The sequence below is a fragment of the Martes martes genome (genome assembly GCF_963455335.1).
Source record: "Martes martes genome assembly, chromosome: 16".
Lineage (NCBI taxonomy): Eukaryota > Metazoa > Chordata > Mammalia > Carnivora > Mustelidae > Martes > Martes martes.
The window spans coordinates 2,859,280-2,882,832 of record NC_137904.1 but is presented as its reverse complement, the minus strand read 5'-3'; the positions used below and the strand labels follow the sequence as shown (position 1 = coordinate 2,882,832).

The 23,553-nt window shown below is 53.6% G+C and overlaps 1 protein-coding gene across 1 annotated transcript in view; it reads left to right on the top strand.

Annotated features, from left to right (window-relative positions):
• The first annotated feature begins 4,115 nt into the window (after positions 1–4,115).
• The window catches only part of CTC1 (CST telomere replication complex component 1), a 19,821-nt gene continuing 383 nt past the window's right edge, over positions 4,116–23,553 (top strand). Inside the window, exons 1-23 of the mRNA XM_080827508.1 lie at positions 4,116–4,203; positions 7,735–7,898; positions 12,491–12,728; positions 12,879–13,090; positions 13,416–13,560; positions 15,979–16,263; positions 16,385–16,513; positions 17,073–17,305; positions 17,416–17,593; positions 17,685–17,885; positions 18,341–18,467; positions 18,990–19,104; positions 19,241–19,565; positions 19,666–19,755; positions 20,015–20,208; positions 21,212–21,300; positions 21,393–21,567; positions 21,864–21,941; positions 22,338–22,482; positions 22,574–22,638; positions 22,884–23,049; positions 23,180–23,306; positions 23,463–23,553. The exon at positions 23,463–23,553 is cut by the window's right edge and continues 383 nt beyond it. Of these exons, the coding sequence (XP_080683634.1) occupies positions 4,171–4,203; positions 7,735–7,898; positions 12,491–12,728; positions 12,879–13,090; positions 13,416–13,560; positions 15,979–16,263; positions 16,385–16,513; positions 17,073–17,305; positions 17,416–17,593; positions 17,685–17,885; positions 18,341–18,467; positions 18,990–19,104; positions 19,241–19,565; positions 19,666–19,755; positions 20,015–20,208; positions 21,212–21,300; positions 21,393–21,567; positions 21,864–21,941; positions 22,338–22,482; positions 22,574–22,638; positions 22,884–23,049; positions 23,180–23,306; positions 23,463–23,553 (3,605 nt within the window). The 5' untranslated portion in view covers positions 4,116–4,170. The remainder of the gene's footprint in view (positions 4,204–7,734; positions 7,899–12,490; positions 12,729–12,878; positions 13,091–13,415; positions 13,561–15,978; positions 16,264–16,384; positions 16,514–17,072; positions 17,306–17,415; positions 17,594–17,684; positions 17,886–18,340; positions 18,468–18,989; positions 19,105–19,240; positions 19,566–19,665; positions 19,756–20,014; positions 20,209–21,211; positions 21,301–21,392; positions 21,568–21,863; positions 21,942–22,337; positions 22,483–22,573; positions 22,639–22,883; positions 23,050–23,179; positions 23,307–23,462) is intronic.

Genomic DNA, 23,553 nt, shown 5'->3' with positions numbered 1-23,553 from the left:
AAAAATTAAATGTCCTTACTGCCTACGAACAAGTCCTTGACTCAGGCAGAGTGACAGTCCTCTAGAAACTCATCTGCCTCCATGTCAATACTTAACTAAGTGCGAAAGTGAATCTTAGCCCAACCCCCAGCATCCTGCAAGTCTACTTTAACATATAAAAATTCCTTTGGGGGGGGTGCCTGGGTGGCTCAGTCCGTTAAGCTTCGTCTGTCAGCTCCACTCCTGATCTCAGTGTCCTGGGGTTGAGCCCCACATCGGGGTCCCTGATCAGCGGGGCGTCTGCTTCTCCGTCTCACTCTCTGTGTGTGCTCTCTCTCTCTCTGTCTCTCAAATAAAATCTTAAAAAAAAAAAAAGTAAAAATAATAAAAATTTCTTTGGAAACTTCCTTTATCTCCACTCTCAAGATACAGGCTGGCAATCATCCCCCAAGCGTATGACCCAGCAATATACATCTGAAGGGTCTCAGGACTAAATTTTTATTAGGTAGTAATAAATTGTTTTCCCAACAATAGCTAGCCCCCTCAAGGTCTTAAAAACCTTGCTTCCAAAAGACTGTCCCTAACCTCCTCCCAGCTTGAAATTTATAATGGGCCACTCCTCATGACCCCAGGGCAGCTCTTTCTGCCCATGGCATGTGTCCCCATGTTTTAATAAAATAAGCATTTTGCACCAAAGATGTTTCAAGAATTCTTCCTTGGCTGTCGGCTTTGAACTCTGACATCTTTTCTACATCGTAGCCATGACAGAAAGGCATCTGACAGGGCAAAGGAGGCCACAAGTACAGTGTTCAGGGAGAAAAGAAATGAACACTTTGTTCTCTCTCCTGTCCTCAAGTTCCCACATAAACGGGTTTTGTCTCTCATTTGCCAAACCTAATGTGAAGCCTGAGGGCAAGGAAGCTGGAATGGTGTGCTAGGGCAAACACAGTACTTGGCAGAGTGGTCTTTTTTAATGAGTCAGACAACAAACAACTATTCAGAGTAGAAGGTGAAAGTCTTTATCTTCATCTCTCTCCTTATTTACTCCCCCTCCTCAGTACAGATTCAAGACAGTGGTAAGGCAAGTGAGGCACCTAGGGTGCAAAACTTATCTTGGTTTCATTCCCTTTAGGCACTCCTTGGCTCCATCCAGTACCTACCTTCCAGAACCTTCCAGAACTTTCCAGGAGCCTTAGTTTGCTCAGCTCTCTGGTCCTATTTCCTTCACATTTTCTTTCTTTCTTTCTTTCTTTCTTTCTTTCTTTCTTTCTTCCTCTCTCTCTCTCTCTTTCTCTCTCTCTCTTTCTTTCTTTCTGTGTGTTTGTGTTTTAAGTAGGCTCTATGACCAACGTGGGGCTTGAACTCACAACCCTGGGATAAAGAGTCACCTGCTCTACCAATTGAGCCAGCCAGATCCCCCTCCTCCACATTTTAGTGCTTCCAGAGCACCATAAATTTTCAGTTTTCACCTCAAAATAGTGACTTCCAGATTTATCTTTTTGGCCCCAATCCCTCTCTTGACTTTGGTCCCATATATCCAGTTGCCCCTTGGACAAGTACAAATTTCAAAATCACCAGGTCTGGAGACAACGCCACACTTCCTTCCCCGTGAGATGGGCCAACCACTCCTCGTGCTTCCCTAACACCCCCCACCACCACCACATTCCTTGAAGATGTTTATTGAATCAAGTTTGATCGACTTCACTGGCCCAGCTTTTCTATTGTGCCCCTTTCATCTGGTCTCACCTGAAACCACCCGATTAACCTGACGTTTTGAATTACATCAACGAGGGGGCTGGTGGTGAGGGGTAGAGTCAGTACAACTTTCTCTGATCACTGTAGCTTAAATTCAACACTCCCTCCTAGGAACTATCAAAAGTAAATCCCACGATATAGGGCACATCTTCGTGGATTTGGTCACGAGAAGGAGTCTTCCGAGTTGAGAAAATATTGAAAGCAAAAGGAATGATTAGGTTTGGGACTCTAGGCTTTGACAGGCATCCTAACAAGGGTGATCTTTTGGAGAATTTGTTGTTTGGGTGGAAAGGGAAGAAATATCTCTGATATAATCACGAGAAACAATGGAAAAGTTTCACTTTATAAAGAATTTGGCACCAGAGTGCTCTTCATAGCTAGTTTATACAATAAGGAACAGAGAGCTTGCATCAAATGTACAGTTGAATCAGGGGATACCATAACTTCTCCTGCAGAGGCAGGAGAAGCAGTCTCCCCACTGCACAGCGAACCCAATGCGGGACTCGATCCCAGGATCCTGGGATCATGACCTGAGGCAGAGGCAGCCACTTAACCAACTGAACCACCCAGGAGCCCTACCTTATTTTATTTTTAAACAAATTTTATATTTTATTTCATTATTTTAAAAAAAGATTTTATTTATTTATTTGACAGAAAGAGAGATCACAAGTAGGCAGAGAGGCGGGCAGAGAGAGGGGGCTGAGCAGAGAGCCTGATGCGGGCCTCGATCCCAGGACCCTGAGACCAGGACCCAAGCCAGAAGGGAGAGGCTTAACCCACTGAGCCACCCAGGCACCCAAATTTTATATTTTAAATTGGAGTATAGTTGACATATAATACTGTATTAGTTTCAAGTGAACAGCGCTGTGAACCGACTATTACATACATTATGAAAGGCCCACCATTATAATATAGTTGCCATGTGTCACACACTTATTACAATATCATTGACCATATTCCCTATGCTCTACTTTTCATCCCTGTGGCTTATAACTGAAAATTTGTATCTTTCAATCCCCTTCGTCTTCTTCACCTATCTCCCCATCCCCCCTCACTTTACCTTTTTAGATTTTTTTAAAAAGATTTTTATTTATTTGAGAGAGACCAAGAGAGAGCATGAGTTGGGGGAGGGGCAGAGGGAGAAGCTCCCTCCTCAACAGGGAGCCTGAGTGGGGCTCCATCTCACTTGATCTCACTCAATCCCACTCGATCCTAGGACGCTGGGATCATGACCTAAGCCAAAGGCAGATGCCCAACTGACTGAGCCACCCAAGCCCCCCCTCACTTTACCCCTTTAATCTCCTGTCTTCCCCTCCCACCACACTGACTTCCTTGCATTTCTTTTCACCATAGCGCCTTAGTGCTTGTGGTCCCCCGGCCCGCCATCCATCCTTTCTCTTTAATCTTAATCTTTAATCCCCATCATCTCTTCCAATTCTTTAATGTCACCTTTACAGTAAGGCCTTCTGCATACAAAAGGCACACACTACCCGCTGCATTCTCTATTCCTTTTCCAATAGTACTTATTAGTAATGTCTACACTTTCTTTTTTCTTTTTTAAAATTTTATTTATTTTTACATAGATTTTATTTATTTATTTGACAGCGATCACAAGCAGGCAGGGAGGTAGAAAGAGAGGGAAGCAGGCTCCCTGCTGGGCTCGATCCCAGCACCCCGAGATCACAACTTGAGCTGAAGGCAGATACTTTAACCCACTGAGCCACCTAGGCGCCCCTTCTTCTTCTTTTTTAACTGTCAGTCTCCGTATTCTATGATGTAAGCTCCATGAGGACAGGGATTTTTTTTAATCTTTGTTCACTGCTGTATCTCCAGAGCCTGGAACAGTGCCCGGCACAGAGTCGCTGCCTACTAAGGCATGGAACGATTGGTTGGTCGACTGAATTAGAAAGAGCAAGAGGCTGTCATTAGCAGATCCACATTTAGCAACACGCTCTGTTTTAGGTCGCAGACTACAGAGATAAATAGAATAAACAGGAGAGCGCTTCTAGGTACTCAGGGTCTGGTGGGGAAACAGATGATCACAGCAAGGAGTCAAGGCCAGAACGCAAGCAGGAATGACGTGCTCGGGTCGCATGAAGGAGGCACGTCTCTACTTGGCAAGATCGGGGAGATGAGATGCTCAGGAGCGACCAACCAGGCCGGCTGTGTTCAGGATCCCGAGCGTCCCCGGCTCCTCCCCGTGCCAGGGACGCCAGACAGGAAGTCATCGCGGAAGGAAGCGGAGGTGCGGAAGTCGGCGGGCTGCCGCGGTAGCTGCGCACATCCCTGCTCACAGGGGGCCAGAGGACGCCGGTGGGAGGAGCCCGAGGCGCAGCCGCGGCCGCGCCCACCGATGACGTCACCGAGCGGCCTTCCCGTGAGCCCCGGCGCGGCGGCTGTTCGCGGGCTCTCTCAGGGCGTCGCCTCGGGCGCATCATGGAGGCCGACCCGGCTCCGGCTCCCGACTCCGTGAGTGCGCTTGTCCGACCCTCGTCCCCGTTTTTCCTTCTGGTCCCGTTCCCTCCCCCTTGCTTCTTGGCCTCACTGCCTTCGCTGGCCGCGCCCGGGCGAGGGGGTGGCCCGCGAGGCTGTTCGTCCTTCCACCGTCGCGGGTCCTGCGAACGCATTTGTTGGTGCCTGCGGCGCCCGCTGCGAGGCTTAGACGCGTCTCCGCCCCCTCTCCGGGCTTCCAGCGGGTGGGAAGCCGCGGGCGGGCTAATGGCGAACCGTGGGGCCCCTGACGCAGCTGGAGGGACGGGGATAACGGTAAACAAGGACAGCGTCTGAGACCCTAAGTGCGTGTGCGGGTTAGCCAGGCAGAAAATCGCTGAAAGAGGTTTCTAGGCGGAGGGAAAGCACGTTCAAAGGCAGGAGAGAGAACAGGTGTCTTTGCAAAACCCAAGTTCGGTTGCGGGGTGGTGATGGAGGGGTGACGGCTGGCGGTCTTCGTGCATCTCGCTCCACAGCGACTTGAACCTGAGGATAACGGGGAGTTCCTGAGGGGTTTTAAGCAGAACAGCGATGGGATGAGATTTGAGATTTCGTTTCCTGGGGCAGCAGTGTAGAAAGTACCGGTTAGAAGGCTGTGGTTGGAAAGCAGTGAGAGGGGATGGGGACCTCGACCACGGCAGCAGTGCTGAGGTTCCAGAAGTGAAGACGGTTAAAAAATTATATTAAGGAGGTAGAATCTAAAGGACTTAGGTATGGAAAGGAAGGCATTAAAGGAGGACTTCGAGCTTCAGGGTAGAATTACTGGGTTGAGGATGCTGTTTGCTGATTAGAAAGCGTCGGAAGGAGTGGGTTTGCTTTGTTTTTGTTTTGTTTTTAAAGGTCAGTGTTGGGATGTGTGGTGCCTGTAGGTTGGCCAGGTGGAGAATCTGGTAGGCAGATGGATATAACGAGAGAGAGATCTCAACTAAAGGAGCTTCTGTGGATGGCCAGTAAGGACATTCCCTGGTAGACGTCACCGAGGGGAAAGTGTATAGTGTTCTCAGACTTCAGTTTTTATCAGTATGATCTGGGAAGCTTATTTAAAATACAGACTCCTGGGGCATCTGGGTGGCTGAGTGGGTTAAGCATCTGCCTTTGGCTTGAGTCATGATCTTGGGGTCCTGGGATCAAGCCCCACATCTGGCTCCCTGTTCAGTGGGGAACCTGCTTCTCCCTCTCTCGCTCCCCCTCCCCCGCTTGTGCGTGCTCTCTCTCTGTCTCTCAAATAAATAAATGGAAAATCTGTTTTTAAAAAAATTAAATAAAATACAGACTCCTGGAGCTCCTGGGTGGCCCACTCAGTTAAGCATCGCACTCTTGGTTTCAGTTTGGGTCGTGATCTCAGAGTCCTGGGATCAAACCCTGAGTGGGCCTTTGTGCTCAGCCGGGAGTCTGCTTGAGATTCTTCCCCCGTCCCTCTGCCCCTCCCCCTGCTTGCACGCATGCTCTCTCTCTAAATAAATAAATCTTTAAAATACAGACTCCTGGGTCCTCCACTCCTGCCAGGATTCTGATTCAGTAGATGAGATCCATGAATTCTGAGTTCAGTGGCACCACACTGAAAAACAGTAGTATGCCATGTGCCAAGGGGTGGACAGGCCCTCAGGAGCTAGAGAGAAGACAGAAAGAGTCTGGGTGAGGCTCTCATTATGTCGCTGAGGCAGTACTGAATGATGACGTGATCCAATTTTGGGGGGGAAGATTTTTTTTTTTAAGATTTTACTTATTCATTTGACAGACAGATCACAAGTAGGCAGAGAGGCAGACAGAGAGAGAGAGAGGAGGAAGCAGGCTCCCAGCCGAGCAGAGAGCCCGATGTGGGGCTCGATCCCAGGACCCGGGGATCATGACCTGAGCTGAAGGCAGAGGCCTTAACCCACTGAGCTACCCAGGCGCCCCAGGAAGATTTTATTTTTAAGCAATCTCCACACCCAACATGAGTCTCAGACTCACAACCCTGAGACCAAGAGTTGTGTGCTCTACAGACTGAGCCAGCCAGGTGCTCTGACCTAGTCCAGTTTTGACAACTGTGACCACGGGTGACAGTGTTTGGCTAGGTGGAGTGAAGGTGAAGTTTAGTGATAGAGCTGTTCACCAGGACACTGAGGTATAGAGAACCCGAAGACAGGTCTGTCAAGATGCTAAAGATCGAGCAAATGTGGAGGACTGAGCAGAAGGCTGATAGAAGGCCATTGGAGGGACAGGGAGTGAGCTGTAATGGTTTAGCGTTATCACAGGGATCAAGAAGGATGAAGGACCTACCCCTCAGTACTACTGAACGGTGTCAGAATTTTATTATCTCTTTTAAAGATTGATTTATTTGAGAGAGAGGGAGAGAGCATACCTGCCATCACGGAGGTGGGGTGGGGGGAGGGAAGCAGAGTCTCAAGCCGACTCGGGGTGGGAGGACTCAATCTCGGGACCTTGAGATTAGGACCTGAGCCAAAACCAAGAGTCGGCCACTTAACCAACTGAGCCACCCCGGTGCCCCTGTCAGAATTTTAAAATAAATCAGTCTAGCGTTGGAAGTAGGCCAAACTGGTCCCCTAGCTAGCTGTGTCGCGAGGCGCCTATGTGTCCAGAATGTGTGGCCAGTATATAAGTGTGGCTCATGTCCTCCTTAGGACGTCTGCGTCTCAGCTGAAGACAGAACAGAAAACACATCAGTGGGATTGCGTCTTACGTTGATTTAGCTCATGGGAACTCAGATGTGTGTACTGGACTACGAAAAGGAGTGACTAGAGACTGTTCTCTACCTGTGTCGTTTTTACATTCTGTGTATAATTCGACGTATTTATGCTTACGTGTACACGTTGCTGTATAGTATTGTGTCCTATGTACGAGCAACTTAAAGGATGTTTCAACTTGTTGGCTCTAGAAGCGCACCCCATGTAAGATGGGACAGGACAGTACTGGATGTGATGGTCGTTGGCTGTCTATGGAAGTACGTGCAGGGTGCTGTGGGAGCTCCAGGAAGGGTGCAGCATGGTGCCCGGGACAAAGAAGGAATTGCAGGACAGTATGTATTCTAGTTGGGCATGTTAAGTACTGGTACTGGTCTGCTGGAGGAAGGTGTAGGAACACCCGCACTGCTCCTGCGGTGCACTCGGTTATCACGGGGTACTTACTTTTTTTTTTTTTTTTTAAGATTTTATTTATCGATTTGACAGAGACAGGGAGAGAGGGAATACAAGCAGGGGGAGTGGGAGAGGGAGAAGTAGGCTCCCCGCGGAGCAGGGAGCCCGACATGGGGCTCAATCCCAGGACCCTGGGATCATGACCTGAGCCACCCAGGTGCCCCTCATGGGGTACCTATGAGAGAAACAGGGAAGACCACAGCGGTCTGAAGAACGACCGGGCTAAGTCTTCTAAGGTTTCTTCCAAGTTCTAAACTCCAGTACCGTTTATTTACGTGTCCTCCGAATTTCTTTTTCTATTACTTTATTCCCAGAGTGTCACTGGCAGGCAGGGTGGTTAGGAAGATGTTTTAACCAGATTCCCTTTCCTTAGGAGCAAGCCTGGCTGGAGGCTGCCCGGACCTTCATCCAGGAGACCCTGTGTCCGGCTGGCAGCGAGCCTGATGCGCAGTTGACTCAGTCGGTAATTGACTGTGTGAAGACCACCTGGTTGTCCCAGGGAAAGAACCAGGGCTTTCCCCTGCCCCTCAGCTACAGGTAAGGAGGGGAGGGGTGCGGGAGGGGGTTAACTTTGGGACTGAAGAAGGACCTAGAGTTAACCAGGGGAAAATGAGAAGCACGAGGGGCAAGGTTCTAAGGGGAGGAAGGCAATATTGATAAAGTACCGTAAGAAAAGGATTCCATGGCCAAATAAGTTTGAGACACATTGGATATGATATTACAAGCTTTTCTAGGAAAGTCACAGGCTCGTTAACGTATCAAGGTTCCAAAAGTCCCGTGAAAAGGAACCCATTGACCTCATAGAAGTAACCACTGTTTCCAATGTGGGGTGTATTTTTTTTGTTTTTATTTTTATTTTTTATTATTATCTTTTTTTAGGGAGGGAGAGAGGGGGGGTGCAGAGGGAGAGGGGGAGAGAACCTAAGCAGGCTCCATGCCTAGCAGGAGCCTCGGGGCTTGATCTCACAACCCTGAGATCATGACCTGAGCCAAGATCAAGAGTCCGTGCTTGGGACACCTGCGTGACTCAGTCAGTTAAGTGTCTGCCTTCAGCTCAGGTCATGATCCCAGGGTTCTGGGATCCAGTCCTGCAGCAGGGAGCCTGGTTCTTGAACCTCTGCCTGCTGTTCCCCCTCTTGTGTGCTTTCTGTCTCTCTCTGACAAACAAATAAACAAAATCTTAAAAAAAAAAAAAAAAAAAGCCGATGCTTAACCAACTGAGAGACCCAAGCACCCCTTAAGTTGTTATTTTAATTCCATTAGTTAAAACATAGTGTTTTGGCTTAACTTTTTTTTTTTTAAAGATTTAATTTATTTATTTGACAGAGATCACAAGTAGGCAGAGAGGCAGGCAGAGAGAGAGGAAGGGAAGCAGGCTCCCCTCAGAGCAGAGAGCCCGATGTGGGGCTCGATCCTAGGACCCGGGGATCATGATCTGAGCCAAAGGCAGAGGCTTAACCCACTGAGCCACCCAGGCGTCCCTTGGCTTAACATTTTAATTTTATTTAGTTATTTATTTTTCCTTTTGAGATACTTATTTAAAATTCTAGTTAGTTAACACACCATGCAATGTTGGTTTCAGGAGCAGAATTCAGTGATTCATCACTTACATATAACACCCAGTGCTCATCACAGCAAGTGTCTTCCTTAATCCCCATCACCGATCTAGCCCATCCTCCACTCCTCTCCATCCATCCCCCCTCAGTTTGTTCTCTATTGCTTTTTTTTTTTTTTAAGGTTTTATTTATTTATTTGACAGAGATCACAAGTAGGCAGAGAGGCAGGCAGAGGGGGTGGAGGGAAGCAGGCTTTCTGCTGAGCAGAGAGCCCAGCCCAATGCAGGGCTCGATCCCAGGACCCTGGGATCATGACCTGAGCCAAAACCAGAGGCTTAACCCACTGAGCCACCCAGGCGCCCCTATTCTCTATTGCACATCTCACTCAGAGATCGTATGGTACTTGTCTTCCTCTGACTTATTTCACTTAGCCTAATACACTCTAGCTCCATCCACGTCATTGCAAATGGCAAGATTTGATTCTTCTTGATGGATGAGTAGTGTTCCTGTGTGTGTGCGTGTGCACACGTGCACCACCTCCACATACACACACACACACACCACATATATATACCGCCTCCTCTTTATCCGTTCATCTGTTGGTGGGCATCTGGTCTCTCTCTGCGGTTTGGCTGTTGCTGATAATGCTGCTGTAAACATTGGGGTGCAGGTGCCCCTTTGAATCTCTATTTTTGCACCCTTTGGGTAAATACCCACCTAGCAGTGCCCTTGCTGAGTCACGGAGTAGTTACCTCGAGATTGAAGTGGATTAGCCCCTTATCTTTGTATTTTTATTGTACATGCGCCCACCCCTGAGCCGTGTGCCGTAGAGTCTGGCTCGCCTCCTGACTTTCTGTAAGTAGCGCCATAGCTTCTGGCATCTGCGTTTTGCCCTTTGTGCTTCCCCCGTTCCCGAGACTCCCTCCTGTTGGGAGCTCTAGCTCGTTCATTCCAACTGCCACATGGCATTCTGTGAGTCTGTGTGTCACCGTTGATCCTCTGAAAAGTAAAAAGGCACAAGTCTGTTTAGCTTTTTTGAATTAGGCATTTCCCAACCCTACGCGAGCTTGGGATGCTTTTCCCCGGACTTACACTGCGTGTGGCCGTGCGGCATCTACTCGGCCCCGTAGTCCGTCTCCGTCGGTAGAGGCAAAGGATCTTTGCTGAAAAGACAGCTTCATTGTACTCTGTGTTATCCAAAACATCGTTTTCAGAATTCTGGGTACTTTGCTCATCCCTGGACGCTGTTATACAACAACGGTGACTCAAAGTGCTGCTGCACCAGACTAAACCAACTCACTGCGGCCTTCACCGCGAATGTGAAAGCCCTCCAAATTGAGCAGTGCACGTGCTGACCCCGTGCGCTCTCCAGAGTCAGTGCTCAGCTTGTAAAAACCTTACCATTTGCCTTATTTGCCTCAATTCTTTTTTACTAGAAGTAAAACATTACAGATTTAGTGGCGTCTCCTCTGTGCCCCGTCCTGATGTGGTCGGTGGTTCCCTCCCCTTCTCCAGCAGCACCCGGTGTCCTGAAGGGAGGTGCGGGCTCATCCGGTTCGCATGTGCCGTTGCAACTGCAGACATGTGCCAGAGGACACACTGGGCCTTGTGCATCTGTGTCCTGAACTGTTCCCAGATCTGCTATTTATCTTGTTACAAAAGTGGGTTTTGTGTGTATTTGATGAGTGGTAGATGATATTTCAATCCCAAAGTAATTTCTCAGGACACACTTACCAGCGGGCTTTTGTCTTTTCTTCCTGTGTAGCTTTTCTCATTCTACTCCACTGGCTGCAGGTTTTCCTCCGTTTCCTACAGTGCTTGTCCACATCCCTAACTATTAGGATTAAGTACGTTGTTGATGTAGACACAGTGAAATCTCATTAGAACACTGTCCTGCTACATGGGACAGAGAGCTACCTACAGATTAGTCGTGGTCGAGAAGGTTGCAATTGTCATGAAGCCTCATGTGGCAGGGTTCGTCTCCCACGGGTGCCTGAGTATGTGCCCAGTGGCCTCTGCGATCACAGTCTAGTCTGAGAAGGAAAGGTCCAGATCTCTCAAGATTCCGGCATTACTAGAATAGTGGGAAAACGGTAAGTCGGAAACTGTTAGAAAAGGTTCCTGAAAGGAACCTTTTAAAATAAGCTTTTCATTCTTCAAGATAAATGTAAACTAGATGGCACGATGTGTAGAAGTGAGGAGTCCGTAAAGTAGGGTAGGCGGGGCTAGAATAGGAGTTATTTGATGGGTCCAAAGATCTTATTCATCCGTGTTTCCCTTCCTCGTGGAGTGCCTGCTGTGTGCCGGGCAGTGTGCTGCACATTGAGAGTTGGAGATCAGTGACAAATGCAAGGATTGGAGGTTCTCGGCTTCAGTTTCCTGACCTAGACCCTGAAGAATCTGGGGCAAGTGACCTATGTCCTTACTGTTTTCTGTCCTGAAGGTGCCTAGGGGAAAGAAAGCGCTCTCTCCAGCAGCTTTGTCCTGGGCCTTTAGAGAAGTAGAGAAACACAGGGTACGAACATGGACTTTTGAGTGAGACCGCCCCCCCCCAGCTTTGCCACCCACACCACCGTGTACCTGACCTCTCGAAGTTTCCTCATTAGTGGTGTGAGTGAAGCTTCAGCGCATTACAGAGCATGAACGGACCCAGTATAATGTGTGCGTAGCCGGGACTCAACGCGTGCTGGTCTCCATCTTTGCCTTTTATATCGTCCGAAGCCCCCGGGGAAAGCATGCAGCAGATGTGGACGGGGAGTGGGCCACCCGGGACGGCGTTCCCAGCTGTTAGTGCTCTCACGGGGGTGACGTTCACGGGCATAGTGAGCAGGGTAAGTTGTGACAGTTCGTACCTTTATCCTTACCCTCCTGCTCTGAAGACATGAGAAGGCAAGTGTGTGCAGAGTAAAGGGATCATAGATGTGAATCCATCGCAGCTTTGGAAAATTCGCGGTTACCGCATTCTCGGTGCTGCACCTCGCCACTGGCAGGCAGAGCCGTGTTGGGAGGCTTGCCTGGGGAATGGCTGATCTCAAGCATCTTTGGAGATTTGGGCGCGCTTGATATGGACTCCCACCTCAGCCTGCTTCCCCCCTCCACCCCGGTCTCGAGTTCTGTGATATCCCAGACTAGGAAGAAAGCCTGGCTGGGGCCGCCGAGGTCGAGCCGTTGGCACATGCTCTAGCAGCCCGTCGGGGTTTTCTGTGGAGCTGAGAGCCGAGATGCTGTCAGGGGAGCTGAGTGTGGTCAGGTGTTCTCCCCACGCTCCTTCCCCCAGGCTCCTGCTACACGCCTTCGTTTCTCTGGGTCCTCTCTGTGGCACCGTCTTGTTCAGAGTCTCACTCAGCACTTTCTTCCTCCCTTCCGTAGGTACTGCCAGTTCTTGGACCCAGATCTCGTGCTCATTTCCTTAGGCTCTTAGTCCTAGAGTTCTTGCCCATCAGTCCAACTCCCCTCTTAGTCTGTGTTTTCCATTGATCTTTCCTTGGGCTTTGGGGGAACTCGTTGGGGTTGGGGGTAGTGTCCTAGGCATGGATGCGGCTTTGCAGGACCTCTGCTCCCTTCCCTCCGCAGCTTTGTCTCAGTACAGGACCTCAAGACCCACCAGAACCTCCCGTGCTGCAGCCACCTGTCCTGGAGCAGTAGTACGTACCAGGCTTGGGCCCAAGGGGCTGGACCAAATGGAACTCCTCTGCCCCGGGAGCGGCTGTTACTCTTAGGGACGCTCACAGACCTCTCGGGGGACTTGGAACAAGAGTGCAGGAAAGGAGATGTCTATGTGAAAGATAACACTGGTATCCTGACCTGCGAGGTGAGTACAAGGGCAGAGGTCAGATGTCTCCGAGCCTCACAAGGAGGGTCTCTAGGGAGCGAGGCAATTCGGTCTCTAAGGGAAGAAAGGTGGAGGAGGGTGGGTGGGATGCTAGGGCCCGGGGTAACCCTTGCTCTTGGTCTTTTCTAGCTCATAGATCTGGACCTGTCTTGGTTGGGCCGTCTCTTCCTGTTCCCCAATTGGAGTTACCTCCCTCCTGCCAGGTGGAATGCATCAGGGGAAGGACATTTGGAGCTCTTGAGTGCCCCGGTGCCAGTGTGCCCCTCAACCACCAGTCCTGGGCCCCCCACCCCTCTCCCTGTTCTCTACCCAGAGACTGCTTCCCGCCTGCTCAGACACAGGTAATCCTCCCCTGTCTCGGGGAGGACGGAGCGCAGTGAAACTGGCAGGTGGGAGGGAAAGGTCGTGAGGGCAGTGGGGAGGATGGGGTGTTCCCGCCAGAGTCAGGGGAATGATGGGGCCTCTTCAAGTGTTGAGTGCGAGTCTCCCAGGGGAGTTTGCCTTATCTGAGGTCAGGAAGAGCGTGAAGGACGTCTTTGGAATAACAGGTTTGGGCAAGGGAAATTTTAAATTACCGCTAGCTTATTTACAGCGGAAGGGAAAGCATTTGTGGGGGGGAAAGGAAATAAAAATGCCTTTTTCCTCCTGTGTTTCTTCCCTCCTTAGGGGCAAGCTGAGAGGTGTGCAGCCGAACCTGGCTGGGAAGCTGGTTCGAGTGAGCGCCCTGGTGAGGAGTCAGAAGAAAGCTCACTTTGTCCTGTCTCTCGGGGACGGCTCCCCGGCTGGCAGCCACGTGTCCATTGTCGTGCAGGTGAGAACGGGGGTCAGTGCCGGGTCGTGGAGGTGTGGAGGAGCTGTCAGGACTCTTAGCAGGAGAGATGAACGTCAGAGCAGAGCCACATAGGAAAGGAGGCCGGCTCGGGGGCAGGGGCCCTGTTGCCTGGGACAGCGCTGTTGCTGGAGGCGTGCAGGTCGTGTCACTCCCCCACGCAGGAAGGAGGGAACGCGCTTTCCTATTGTGCTCTTCATCTGAGTAGACAACTTGCATATCGTCGGTGACTATCAGAACCTGTCGGAATCACTTGTTTTTCCTCTGCATTAGCAGGATGACCAAGAAAATGATTCAGCTCACCACCATCAAGCCCTTTTTTTTTCTTTTGACTATGGGCACTTTTTAAAAAACTTGGTACTTTGTTATTCACTCTTTCTACATCAACTGGTATGATTTTAGAATCATTAATTTTTACACTGATGTCTAATGACTTACATCATTATCTGAATAACGTTTCAGAAGTATTCAGAACAGGGGAGAAAAAGGCTCTCATATGCGTATCAAAAAGGGATCTCTGACGTTTATTAGCGCTGTGAGAATTCTCGTGTCTGTCTGCGTCATAGGCTTGAGTGACAGTGATGAGCGGGTAAAGGAACTGGAAATGCTAAAACTGAAAATGCTTAGGAGCCACCCCAGTTTCTGGTCTCATTTCTGCTCCCCGCCTAGAGAGGAGCTTCTGTATTTTCTTGCATCAGACCCTTCCACGTCTGCTCGAGCCCGGTGGAAATGCTGCTCAGGGCGGAGTTGGCTCAGGGGAGGAGTGATCTTGCTGTGTTTATAGGCTGCCGCAGACATACTGGAGACAATCTGTCACCCTGTATGAGCCCAGGGGATGTCTTCTGTGATGGAGGAGCTGAGATCATCATCTCTTGGAAATGAAGGACTGGACTCTGAAAAGAGGAGAAAAGGTTCAGGGTAACTGCCGTGCCAGGCAGCAGGGGATGAGAGGCTGCTGAGCAGTTACCGGGCCCTGCCGGAGAGGGCTTGGTACTGGGTGACGTGGGTCTGACCTCCTCAGGTAGGGCTCTTGTCTTCGAAGAGGAGTAGAGGACACGGAGCCCTGGCGGCCTGCCGTAGTGGCCTCGGGGCGCAGGGGGGCCAGACAGGCAGGGCTCGGGGTCCGCGTGCAGATCCTGGCATTCGGACAGAGGAAGGGAAGGGGCGTCTGAATACAGGAGGAGGGGCTGTGATGCTCGAGGTCCTGGCGAGACGGAGTCTGAGAGCAGAGGGCAGCGGGGGACGAGCAGAAGCACTGCTGTGTGTTTGCTGGCCCCTGGTGTCAGACCCCGGGGAGCCCTGACTCCGCACAAGCAGAAACCGTCAGGCAGGTCTTAGCACCGGTGACGAGGTGTGGCGGCCGAGGACTCACCTGGTTCTAGGGTAGAAGTGGAGATCTGTGAGGCTCGAGTGTCCTGGGTCAGTGGGCTTTGAAGCCCCTGCGAGCGGCAGCGTGCTGTGTGGGGCCTGCGGGAGGAGCACGCCCCACAGGTTAGGTCTGGGAACCGTCCTTCTTCCCCTTGTGCTGAAATCGCTCATCAAGCACGTTCTGCTGTCCGTTTGACACCCTGCTGTCTGCGGCTGGTTTTCTCTCCGTACTTCGATGGTTCTCGTCTTCCTATAAAATCGAGTCTTCAGCAGGTCATTGCTGGGTTTTCCCCCTCCTCTTGGCTCTCCCGTCTCTGTGTCCTGTGGTCTGTCTCGATCCCAGCCGGTGTTCTCGCCGCCTTGTTCATCCTGAGTTCTGAAAGCTTTCATGTTGCTGCTCCTGCTGGAATCGCCCCCCGCCCCCAACTTTGGCAAACCGGAGACGCCGTTCAGGACCCTGTGCGGGCCTCAGTTCTTCCACTGGGTCGTCCCGCTCGTTCCCACCCATCCTGACCTGTCTGTCCCCGAAACCTTGCCCAGTGTGTGTGGTTTTTGTTTCCTTGATCATATGCGGTTCTGCATCGTTATGTGAGTTTGCGTCTGTGTTCCCCGGTGGGCTGAGATAGGCTGGGAGAGAGGGACCAGCCTGTTGTATTTCTTTGATGTCTGTCCCTTTCTCGACTTTCTACGTATCCCGTATGTATCGGATCAGTAGATGAAAGTGATTTGTGTGCTACAGGGTGGGATGGGGAAATGCGAAAGCCAGCAGTTATGGGTGGAAAGTTTCTGTATTTTGGAGGATGTTGTAGGGATGGTTTACGTCTGGAGGGAAGCACTGGGCGGTATTTGGCATCTGTGAGAGGGAGGCGATCCGGAAGGGTAAGGATGACTTGTCAGTGCGTGCAGAGGCCGGGCAGAACTCACGAGGAGCGGGTCGTTGCGGTCAGATCACGATGGGGAGAGACTCTGGCAGAGGGGCAGCGTCATGGGCAGCGTCTCATATGCCGTGTTGCCTGCCCCCGCACGAGCCAGATCCCCGCCCAGCTGGTGTGGCACCGAGCCCTTTGGCCTGGTAGGTCCTATGTGCTGACAGCGCTGCGAGTAGTCAGAATCCGTGGACACTGTTACCGCGTGTGGACCACCAGTCCCTCCTCCCACCTGCTGCCGCTGAAACCAGAATGTGTGCGGGAGCTGGAGCTGGAGCTGGATGGGCCCCTCCTGGAGGCTGACCCCGCGCCGCCCCCCATGCCCAGCAGCTCCCAAGACGGGGACGGGGAACCAGCTCTGGTCCGCCACTCGACACTCTTATCCTACTCGGTGAGCGAAAAGGAGAGATCCGAGGGGGGGGTGGGGCGCGGATAGGGTAGAAGGAACCGGAAGTGCGGGTCTCCAGAGAGGAAGGAAAGAGGGACCAGCTGGACCTTTGGCCTCTCCGCAGGGAAAGGTCACTGGCGTGCTGAGCCAGCCGGCCGGCCTCTATGAGGTGGACGGGCAGCTGGCGCTCTGCCTCGCCTACCAGCAGTTCCACAGCCTGAGGAAGGTGGTGCGGCCGGGGGTCTCCCTGGAGGTACGTGAGGCATCAGGGCTGGGGACACAAAGGCGCTCGGCAGCTTCTCCCACCTTTGCGGCCCGGTACACACCAGCCTCAACAGGGTGGGATTTGCTGCAGCAAAAATAGGAAAAGAATAGGTGTGTGTCGGAGGGCGGGGGTTGCATCCTTAGTGCCAGCAACGATTTGGACAGGGGCTCAGGTCAGGAAGGAGGAGAGGCTGGGGCCCCCGGAGCACCTCCTTTCCGGAAGGGCTTCCACCCGGAGGAGGGGAGGCTGGAGCCGAGTCTCAGGTGTGGGGCCCGGACGGTCTCGGGCGGCCTGGTGGGTCGCGGCGCCTCACCCGCCAAGAGCCTCCCGGCCCACAGGACAGCCGAGTGGAGCTTGTGGGAGATGAAGGCTTCCCACGAGGGAGCGTGTTGTGCGGATGGCGCAGGGGGGCTGTAAGGAACTGCCCCGTTGGGAGAAATGCTGTTTCTCTGGGTGCCGGGCAGTGGGAGGCCGCAGGGAACCCTGCCAGCGATCGTTGAGCGGAGGGCTTCACCCCTGCTTTTTCACCTTTTCTGCTTTTCTCCAGCTCCAGGATGTTCACCTCCTGCAGTCGGTGGGCGGAGGGACCAGAAGGCCGGTGCTCGCCCCCTGCCTCCACGGCGCCATTCTCCTGCGGGGCTTCTCTTGTCAGAAGCCCGAGACTCAGTCTTTCTACCAGGCCCAGGGGACCTCCCTGTTCGAGCAGCTGGTATGGGAACGCCAGTTGGGCCTCCCCCTGTACCTGTGGGCCACCAGGGCGCTGGAGGAGCTGGCCGGCAAGTGAGGAGGATGGGGGTCTGGGCGGGCGAGGGCTGGCGGGGCCAGGGGCGCAGGATCCTGCCGGAGGCGTCCCCCTCGGGGGCACGTGAGCGCTTCCCTTCCTGGTCCAGGCTGTGTCCCCACATGCTGAGACACCACCAGCTCCTGCAGCACTCCACTCCGGGGAACCCCAGCCCGGGACTGCAGCTCCTGGCTCCTGTCCTGGATGTCCTGTCTCCACCGGGCAGCACGCGTCGGAACGCGCACAAGGAGATCCTCGAGGAGCCGCATCACTGTCCGCTGCAGAAGGTGCGAGCGTGTGCGGGAAGCAGGGGCGGCGGAGCTCATGCCCTGCGTGACGCGCGGCCGCACCCTCTGATTCCTCTTCCGTCCCCCACAGTACATGCGGCTGCAGACCCCCTGTTCTTTCCCTACTCTGGCCACCCTGAAAGACGAGGGCCGGTGCAGGGCCTGGGCCGCCTTTGACCCCAAGACCCTCCTGCCCCTCCCGGAGTCGTCTTATTTGACCAGCTGCCAGCTCAATCAGCGAGTGTCCTGGTCCTGGCTCACTCTGCTGCCCGCCACCTCCCACCCAGCCCAGGTAGGTGGGGCGCAGACGGCGCGCAGGCCTCCTCTCTCGGCCGCCCTCACTGCCGCTACCGTCGTCCTTCCCCGTCCCTGTGGCTGCACAGGCTCTAACCAGACCGCCGCATCTCTTCTCGCCCCACCCGTCCTCCCTGCAGCAGACAGGGAAGGTCTGAGCTCACAGAGCTGTTTCGCTTTAAATCCTTTTCTGGTTCCTTCCAGAGTATGTAAGAAAAAACGCAGAGTCCTTACAGTACCTTGTGAGGTCCTGTATGGTCTCCTGGTTCTAAGCTCAGTTCGTACGCTCTTTCCGCCACCACTAAACGTGCGAATGCACGGCTCTTCCTTTCATGTCCCTTTTCCCCACTCCGACATAAGTCCTTTCAGGTCAGGGACTGTATCTTCTGTAGCTAACGTTTAACACAGCATGTGGTGCATGGTAGCCATACCTTGTCCTTCCTCTCCCTGCAGATTTTAATTGGGGTCCTGGCGGCTTCATCTCATAAAGGCTGTCTGCAGCTTCGGGACAAAACCGGTTCTCTCCCCTGCCTCATCCTAGCCAAGCACTCTCAGCCCGTCACTGACTCCCGGTTCATAGGTTTGGCGTTGGGAAGTGGAGAGAAAGGGGCAGATGGGGAGGGTTTCAGAACAGGAGGTTTGGGGAGGAGGCACCCGCTAGGATTTTCTTGAAATGCTGAAGTAGCCTGTGTTGATTCGCAAGTTTTGGGACAAGTCTGGGACCCCGGTATGGGCAGAGAAAAGGAGCGAGGGTTTCTCCAGCCAGAACGCCAACTCCCAACCTTCATTTCTCTCACCATAGCCGTGGGCGGGCACGCCAGCAGGACATTTCTTGGTCTGAGCTTGCTGAGCCCTATGGACAGGAGCGTTCCTGTAAAGGAATGTCACTGAGCCTTTCAGCCTAGGAGGCCAGCGGCAGGATTGGATGCATGGCTGGGATGGTTTCTCCCTTAGAGATATCATCCGGCTGAGGTGGGGTTCAGGTCTGGGCCTTCATGTTGTGTTAGGGGAGCAGCTCAGGCCTGGGACGGGTAGTGAGACCTGCAGGGCGGTCTCCTTCATTGTCCATTCCTCTTATCAAAGCAGAGAACTCTCTCTCTAGGCTGCTTGGTGCGGACAGAGAAGTTCCAGCTGGTCATAGAGAGGAATGTCAGAAGCAACTTCCCTTCCTGTAAGGAGCTGAACATGACAGGCTTCATCCAGAAGCAGCAGGCCAGGTTGGCACCCGGGGGTCGTGGCCGCATCTGAGTCTCTGAGGGGAAGGGCAGGGCTGGTGCCGGCGGTGGAGTGTGGGGGCCCATGGCTCCCAGGGCGCGCATCACTAAGAAACCTACTCCTTGTCTCTCCCAACAGAGTCTATATCCAGTTCTTCCTGGCCGACGCCCTGATCCTGCCTGTGCCCAGACCCTTGCTGCACTCGGCCCCCTCCCTCCCACCTCAGGCAGAGCCCACCCTCCCCGATGGCCCCCACGTAGAGCAGAGCCGACTGTTCTTGCTGTCCCACAAGGAGGCCCTGGTGAAGAGGAACTTTTGTGTCCCCCCGGGAGCTGATCCAGAGGTGGCCAAGCCCATCCTCAGTTTCCATGTATGGGGGAGCTGGCTTGGGGGCACCCAGAGGAAGGAGGGGACGGCGTGGGGCCCACCCGAGCCCAAGGAAGAGGAGAACAAGGATCAGAAGGTAAACCGGGACTGCAGGGATCTAGGGCCCAGCGCCGTGTGCCCCTAGCTCCTGTCTGGGACCCCAGCGCCTGCCTCCCTCTCTCCTCCCTCTCTCCCAGGCTCTCTTAATCTTCCGGGGCTCCGCAGTACGCTGGTTCGAGTTCTTGCACCCGGGTCACGTGTACCGACTCGTGGCTCCGGGCCCTCCTGTGAGTGCCCCGCTCGGTCCTTCACGCCCCCAGCCCCCGAAGGCTCTTCTGGCGTGGGGTCTGGAGAGGGAGTGCCAGTGCCTGGCCACTGTCGAGGTGTCCTAGAAGAAGGGTAGATTTAGGGCAGATGGAAGGCCCGTTTGGATGTAAAGCGCTTCCCTCCCCATCCTCCAGGAAGAAAACAAAGTCAGGTGCTAGTGTTCTGTGAGCCTGCCTCGGGCAGGACACGCTCGGAGGGTCGTCGTCTTGTTCCCCGCAGACCCCGCTGCTGTTCGAGGAGGGCGGGCCATCCTGCACCCCACAGCGTCCCCTGGAGTTGGCTGGCTATGCGTCCTGCTTCACGGTGCAGGAGGAGTGGAGTCTGGAGCTCGAGAGCGGCGCCGACGTCCCGGCTGTGCTGGACACCAGCAGGGCCCTGCCCAAGACCTCGATGGACGACCTGCTCAGTGGCAAGTAAATGTCCGCCGGCTTCTCCGGCTCCCGCGGCTGCGCTCTCCCGCCGGCATGGGGCTTGGCGAGCAGTCCGCTCCCCGGCCTGGCGCCTGTGTCTTTGTCGGGATTCAGTTCCTAGAGGGGTGACGTCCCCGTGACCAGGAAGCTGTATTTCATGCCTGAGTTTTCCCCTAGAAGCTTAGTGTCCTGAGAAGATCATGAGCAAGGTTTTTTCACGATTAAGGAAAAGCTATAGCAATGAAAGGAAATATAAAGAGAAAAAAAAAAAAGACAAAGCTGGAATCTATAGAGAGGGGCCTTCCCTTTCAGTGCGGGCAGCAGCTGACTCCTGGCGGCAGACACGGCTGTTCTGTCCTTTCAGGGCAGCTGCCAGTGCAGGCCCAAATGCCACAGATTTCCCGTATATTTAAAAAGAAAAAAAGCAGCAGCAGCCTTACTGGATTGTATGTGTGATTTTTAACTACTTTTTTTTTTTTTAAGAGTTTGTTTATTCGACAGAGAGAGAGAGATCTCACAAGTAGGCAGAGAGGCAGGCAGAGAGAGGGAGAAGCAGGCTCCCCGCTGAGCAGAGAGCCCTATGCGGGGCTCGATCCCAGGACCCTGAGCTCATGACCTCATAAACCTTCTTAAGATTTATTTACTTATTTGGGAGAGAGCGTGCCTGTGCCCATGACGGGGGTTGGGGGGGGTTGCAGGGATGGGGGTGGGCAGAGGGGACAGAATCCCCAGCAGACTCCCCGCTGAGCCTGGAGCCCACGGGGCTCCATCAGGATCTGAGATCACGACCTGAGCCAAAAGTCAAGAATCAGACACTTAAACTGATCGCACCCCCAGGCACTTGTCCTTGTCCTTTAGGGCGTGACAGTGCAGGGCAAGGCTTTTTTTTTAGGACGTTATAGATGACGTTCTGACAGATGCTTTAGCTCCTTTTTTTTGCCCTCAGACCCCTCTCCAGTCTCTGCTCTCTGACGCCTGTTATCACTGTGCTTCTGTGATCCTACAGCTCCGCCGATTCCCTGGTGTCTTTCTCAGCTGAGATCTTGTCACGGAGCCTGTGTGAGCCATTTCCGGCTCCTTTCTGGGCAAAGCCTGGTAATGATGCCTCTGGGGGAAGGTGTGAAGTCGAGTGATGGGACTCTCGGGTCCTGGCAGATGCCCCTGACCCTTGCCCTTGACTTCTGCAGGGGGCACTCGGACCTCGAGAGCATCTGTGAAGCTAACCGTGGCCGTGGAGGATGCTGACTGTCCGTGCCGCCCACACTTAGACATCTACATCAAAGAGCCACACCTGCCTCCCCCACTAGGACTCCTGCCGGGAGCCCGAGCCTACTTCGGCCAGCTGGAGAAGAAGATTTCCAGGTGAGGGTCGGTGAGGCTGTTTGGCTTCCTGTCCCCGCCGCTCTCCTCCCCGCCCCGCCGCCGTGCTTTCACACCTCCTCTTTGATGGGACTTCGCTGCGTAGCCTTACGTGTATGGCCTCTGCCCTCACGAGATGCTCCAGGCCGCTCCTGCCCTCATTCTTCACTGCGCTTAGCCCAGGGCGCAGCCTGCGGGGAGGAGGTGGCGGTGGGGGTCTGAGCCTGTGATCTGGCCGCAGCTCCTGCCCCAAATTGACTTCTTCCCCCTCCTCTTCACTCTGCCTCCTGCACTTGCAGATCCCACAATATTTACTGTTGTTTCCGGCCGTCCACTTACCTGCAGGTTCTGAGTTTCCCCCCCGAGACCGCAATCAGGTCAGTGGCCCGGGCCCTCCTCCCCGCACTTCGCATCCTCGCACCCACGTCCTACATGTGGTCCCGGCTTTGGGATTTTTGCCGTTTTAACTGGTGTTCTCCACTCCTAGGAGAACAAGTTGAGTCGGAAGGGTTCTCTCTGCCCCAGGTGAAAATGCCTGACGCTTATTATTTTGCCCAGAAAGATATAGCGTTCTAGGCCCCTGAGGAGTAATGGATGGTCAGAGGTCAGGATTCAGAACGAAGCCATGAGGCTTCCCGGAGAGCACAGAACCCACACCCATCCCCATCCCTGTGCCTGCCCGGTCCTGCCAGACATCGCGCGCTTTCAGAACAGTCGGCTGTCCTTGACTCCTCTCTCTCTCTCTCTCTCTCTCCCGCCCCCTCTCTCTCTAGTGCTCCCCTGCCCCACATCTTCCTAGCTGAACTCCTGCAGGGTGGCTGGCCCCCCTTCCAGGCCAGTGCGTCTTGCCATATCGTTTCCGTCTTCAGCCTTCAGCTCCTGTGGGTGTGTGCTCACTGTACCAGCCTCTGTCCCCAGGTATGGGAGGGCCCAGGCCGAGCAGGGTGCAGGGGGCCAGACGGGTGTGAGGGGACCCAGAGCGTTTTTCCAGCCACTCTCTCTGTCCCAGGGAAGGTGCACTCGTCAGGGCTCCACTTGCCCCACACAGACATCTATAAGCCAGGCCAGCATCAGGTGAGAGCACAAGGTGGGCACCCGCTGCGCCATTTATTTCCCTGTCACGTGACTCGGTCTGTCTGCTGGCCTGTTGGCGTAATTCCTGGCTTGCGGGAATGGCTTCGTAAGTCTTTGAGGGTGAATGGGTTAAAGTCAAATGAGTCAAACTGGGAAGTGGTGGGGAGGGAGGCATGTTGGAACCACTTGGCCACCTGGGTCTGCCGTGGAAGTTTCTGTTTCTCTGCGGCCCCCCCTTCCCCCAGGCTCTTGGTGGAGGACGGGACTGCCCAAGCCGTGGTGACCTGTAGGAATCATCACGTGGCAACAGTACTGGGTCTGTGTCCCAGCGAGTGGACCTCCCTCCTGGAGTCTGTCCGAGGGCCGGGGAAGGTGGCCTTGCAATTTACAGGTCCTGGAGTCCAGCCTGAGGTGAGACGGGGCTGGGAGGTGGGACCGTGAAACCCAGATTCCTAAGGGGTTCGGTAGAGAGTTTAAGAATCTGAGTTATGAAGAAAAAAAAAAATGAGAATTCTGATTAATCTTCAGTTTCTTCTTCTAGTCTTCCGCCAAGGGGGATGAGCCCTTGACCGTCTTCCTCCGGACACTATGTACCAGCTTCTCTGTTCTCCGGCCTGTTGTGCTTTCTTTTGAGCTTGAGAGGAAACCCTCCTTGGTCATCCCGTTAGGTACGGGAGGGAGGGGCTACGTGGCTAGAGGGGTCCCAGGAGGAAGGTGGACGTGCGACTGATCGATCGGAGGGTGTCTGGAGTCAGGGAGGAGGACGGTGGGTCAGGAGACAAACCACATGGCCAGGCCATCTCTTTCCTCTCGTCCCATCTCAGAGCCGCCTCAGCTCCAGCGGTTCCAGTGCGGGGAGCGGACTCTCCTGACTCGTGTGAATCCCAAGATCCGACTGTCCTGCCTTTCTATCCA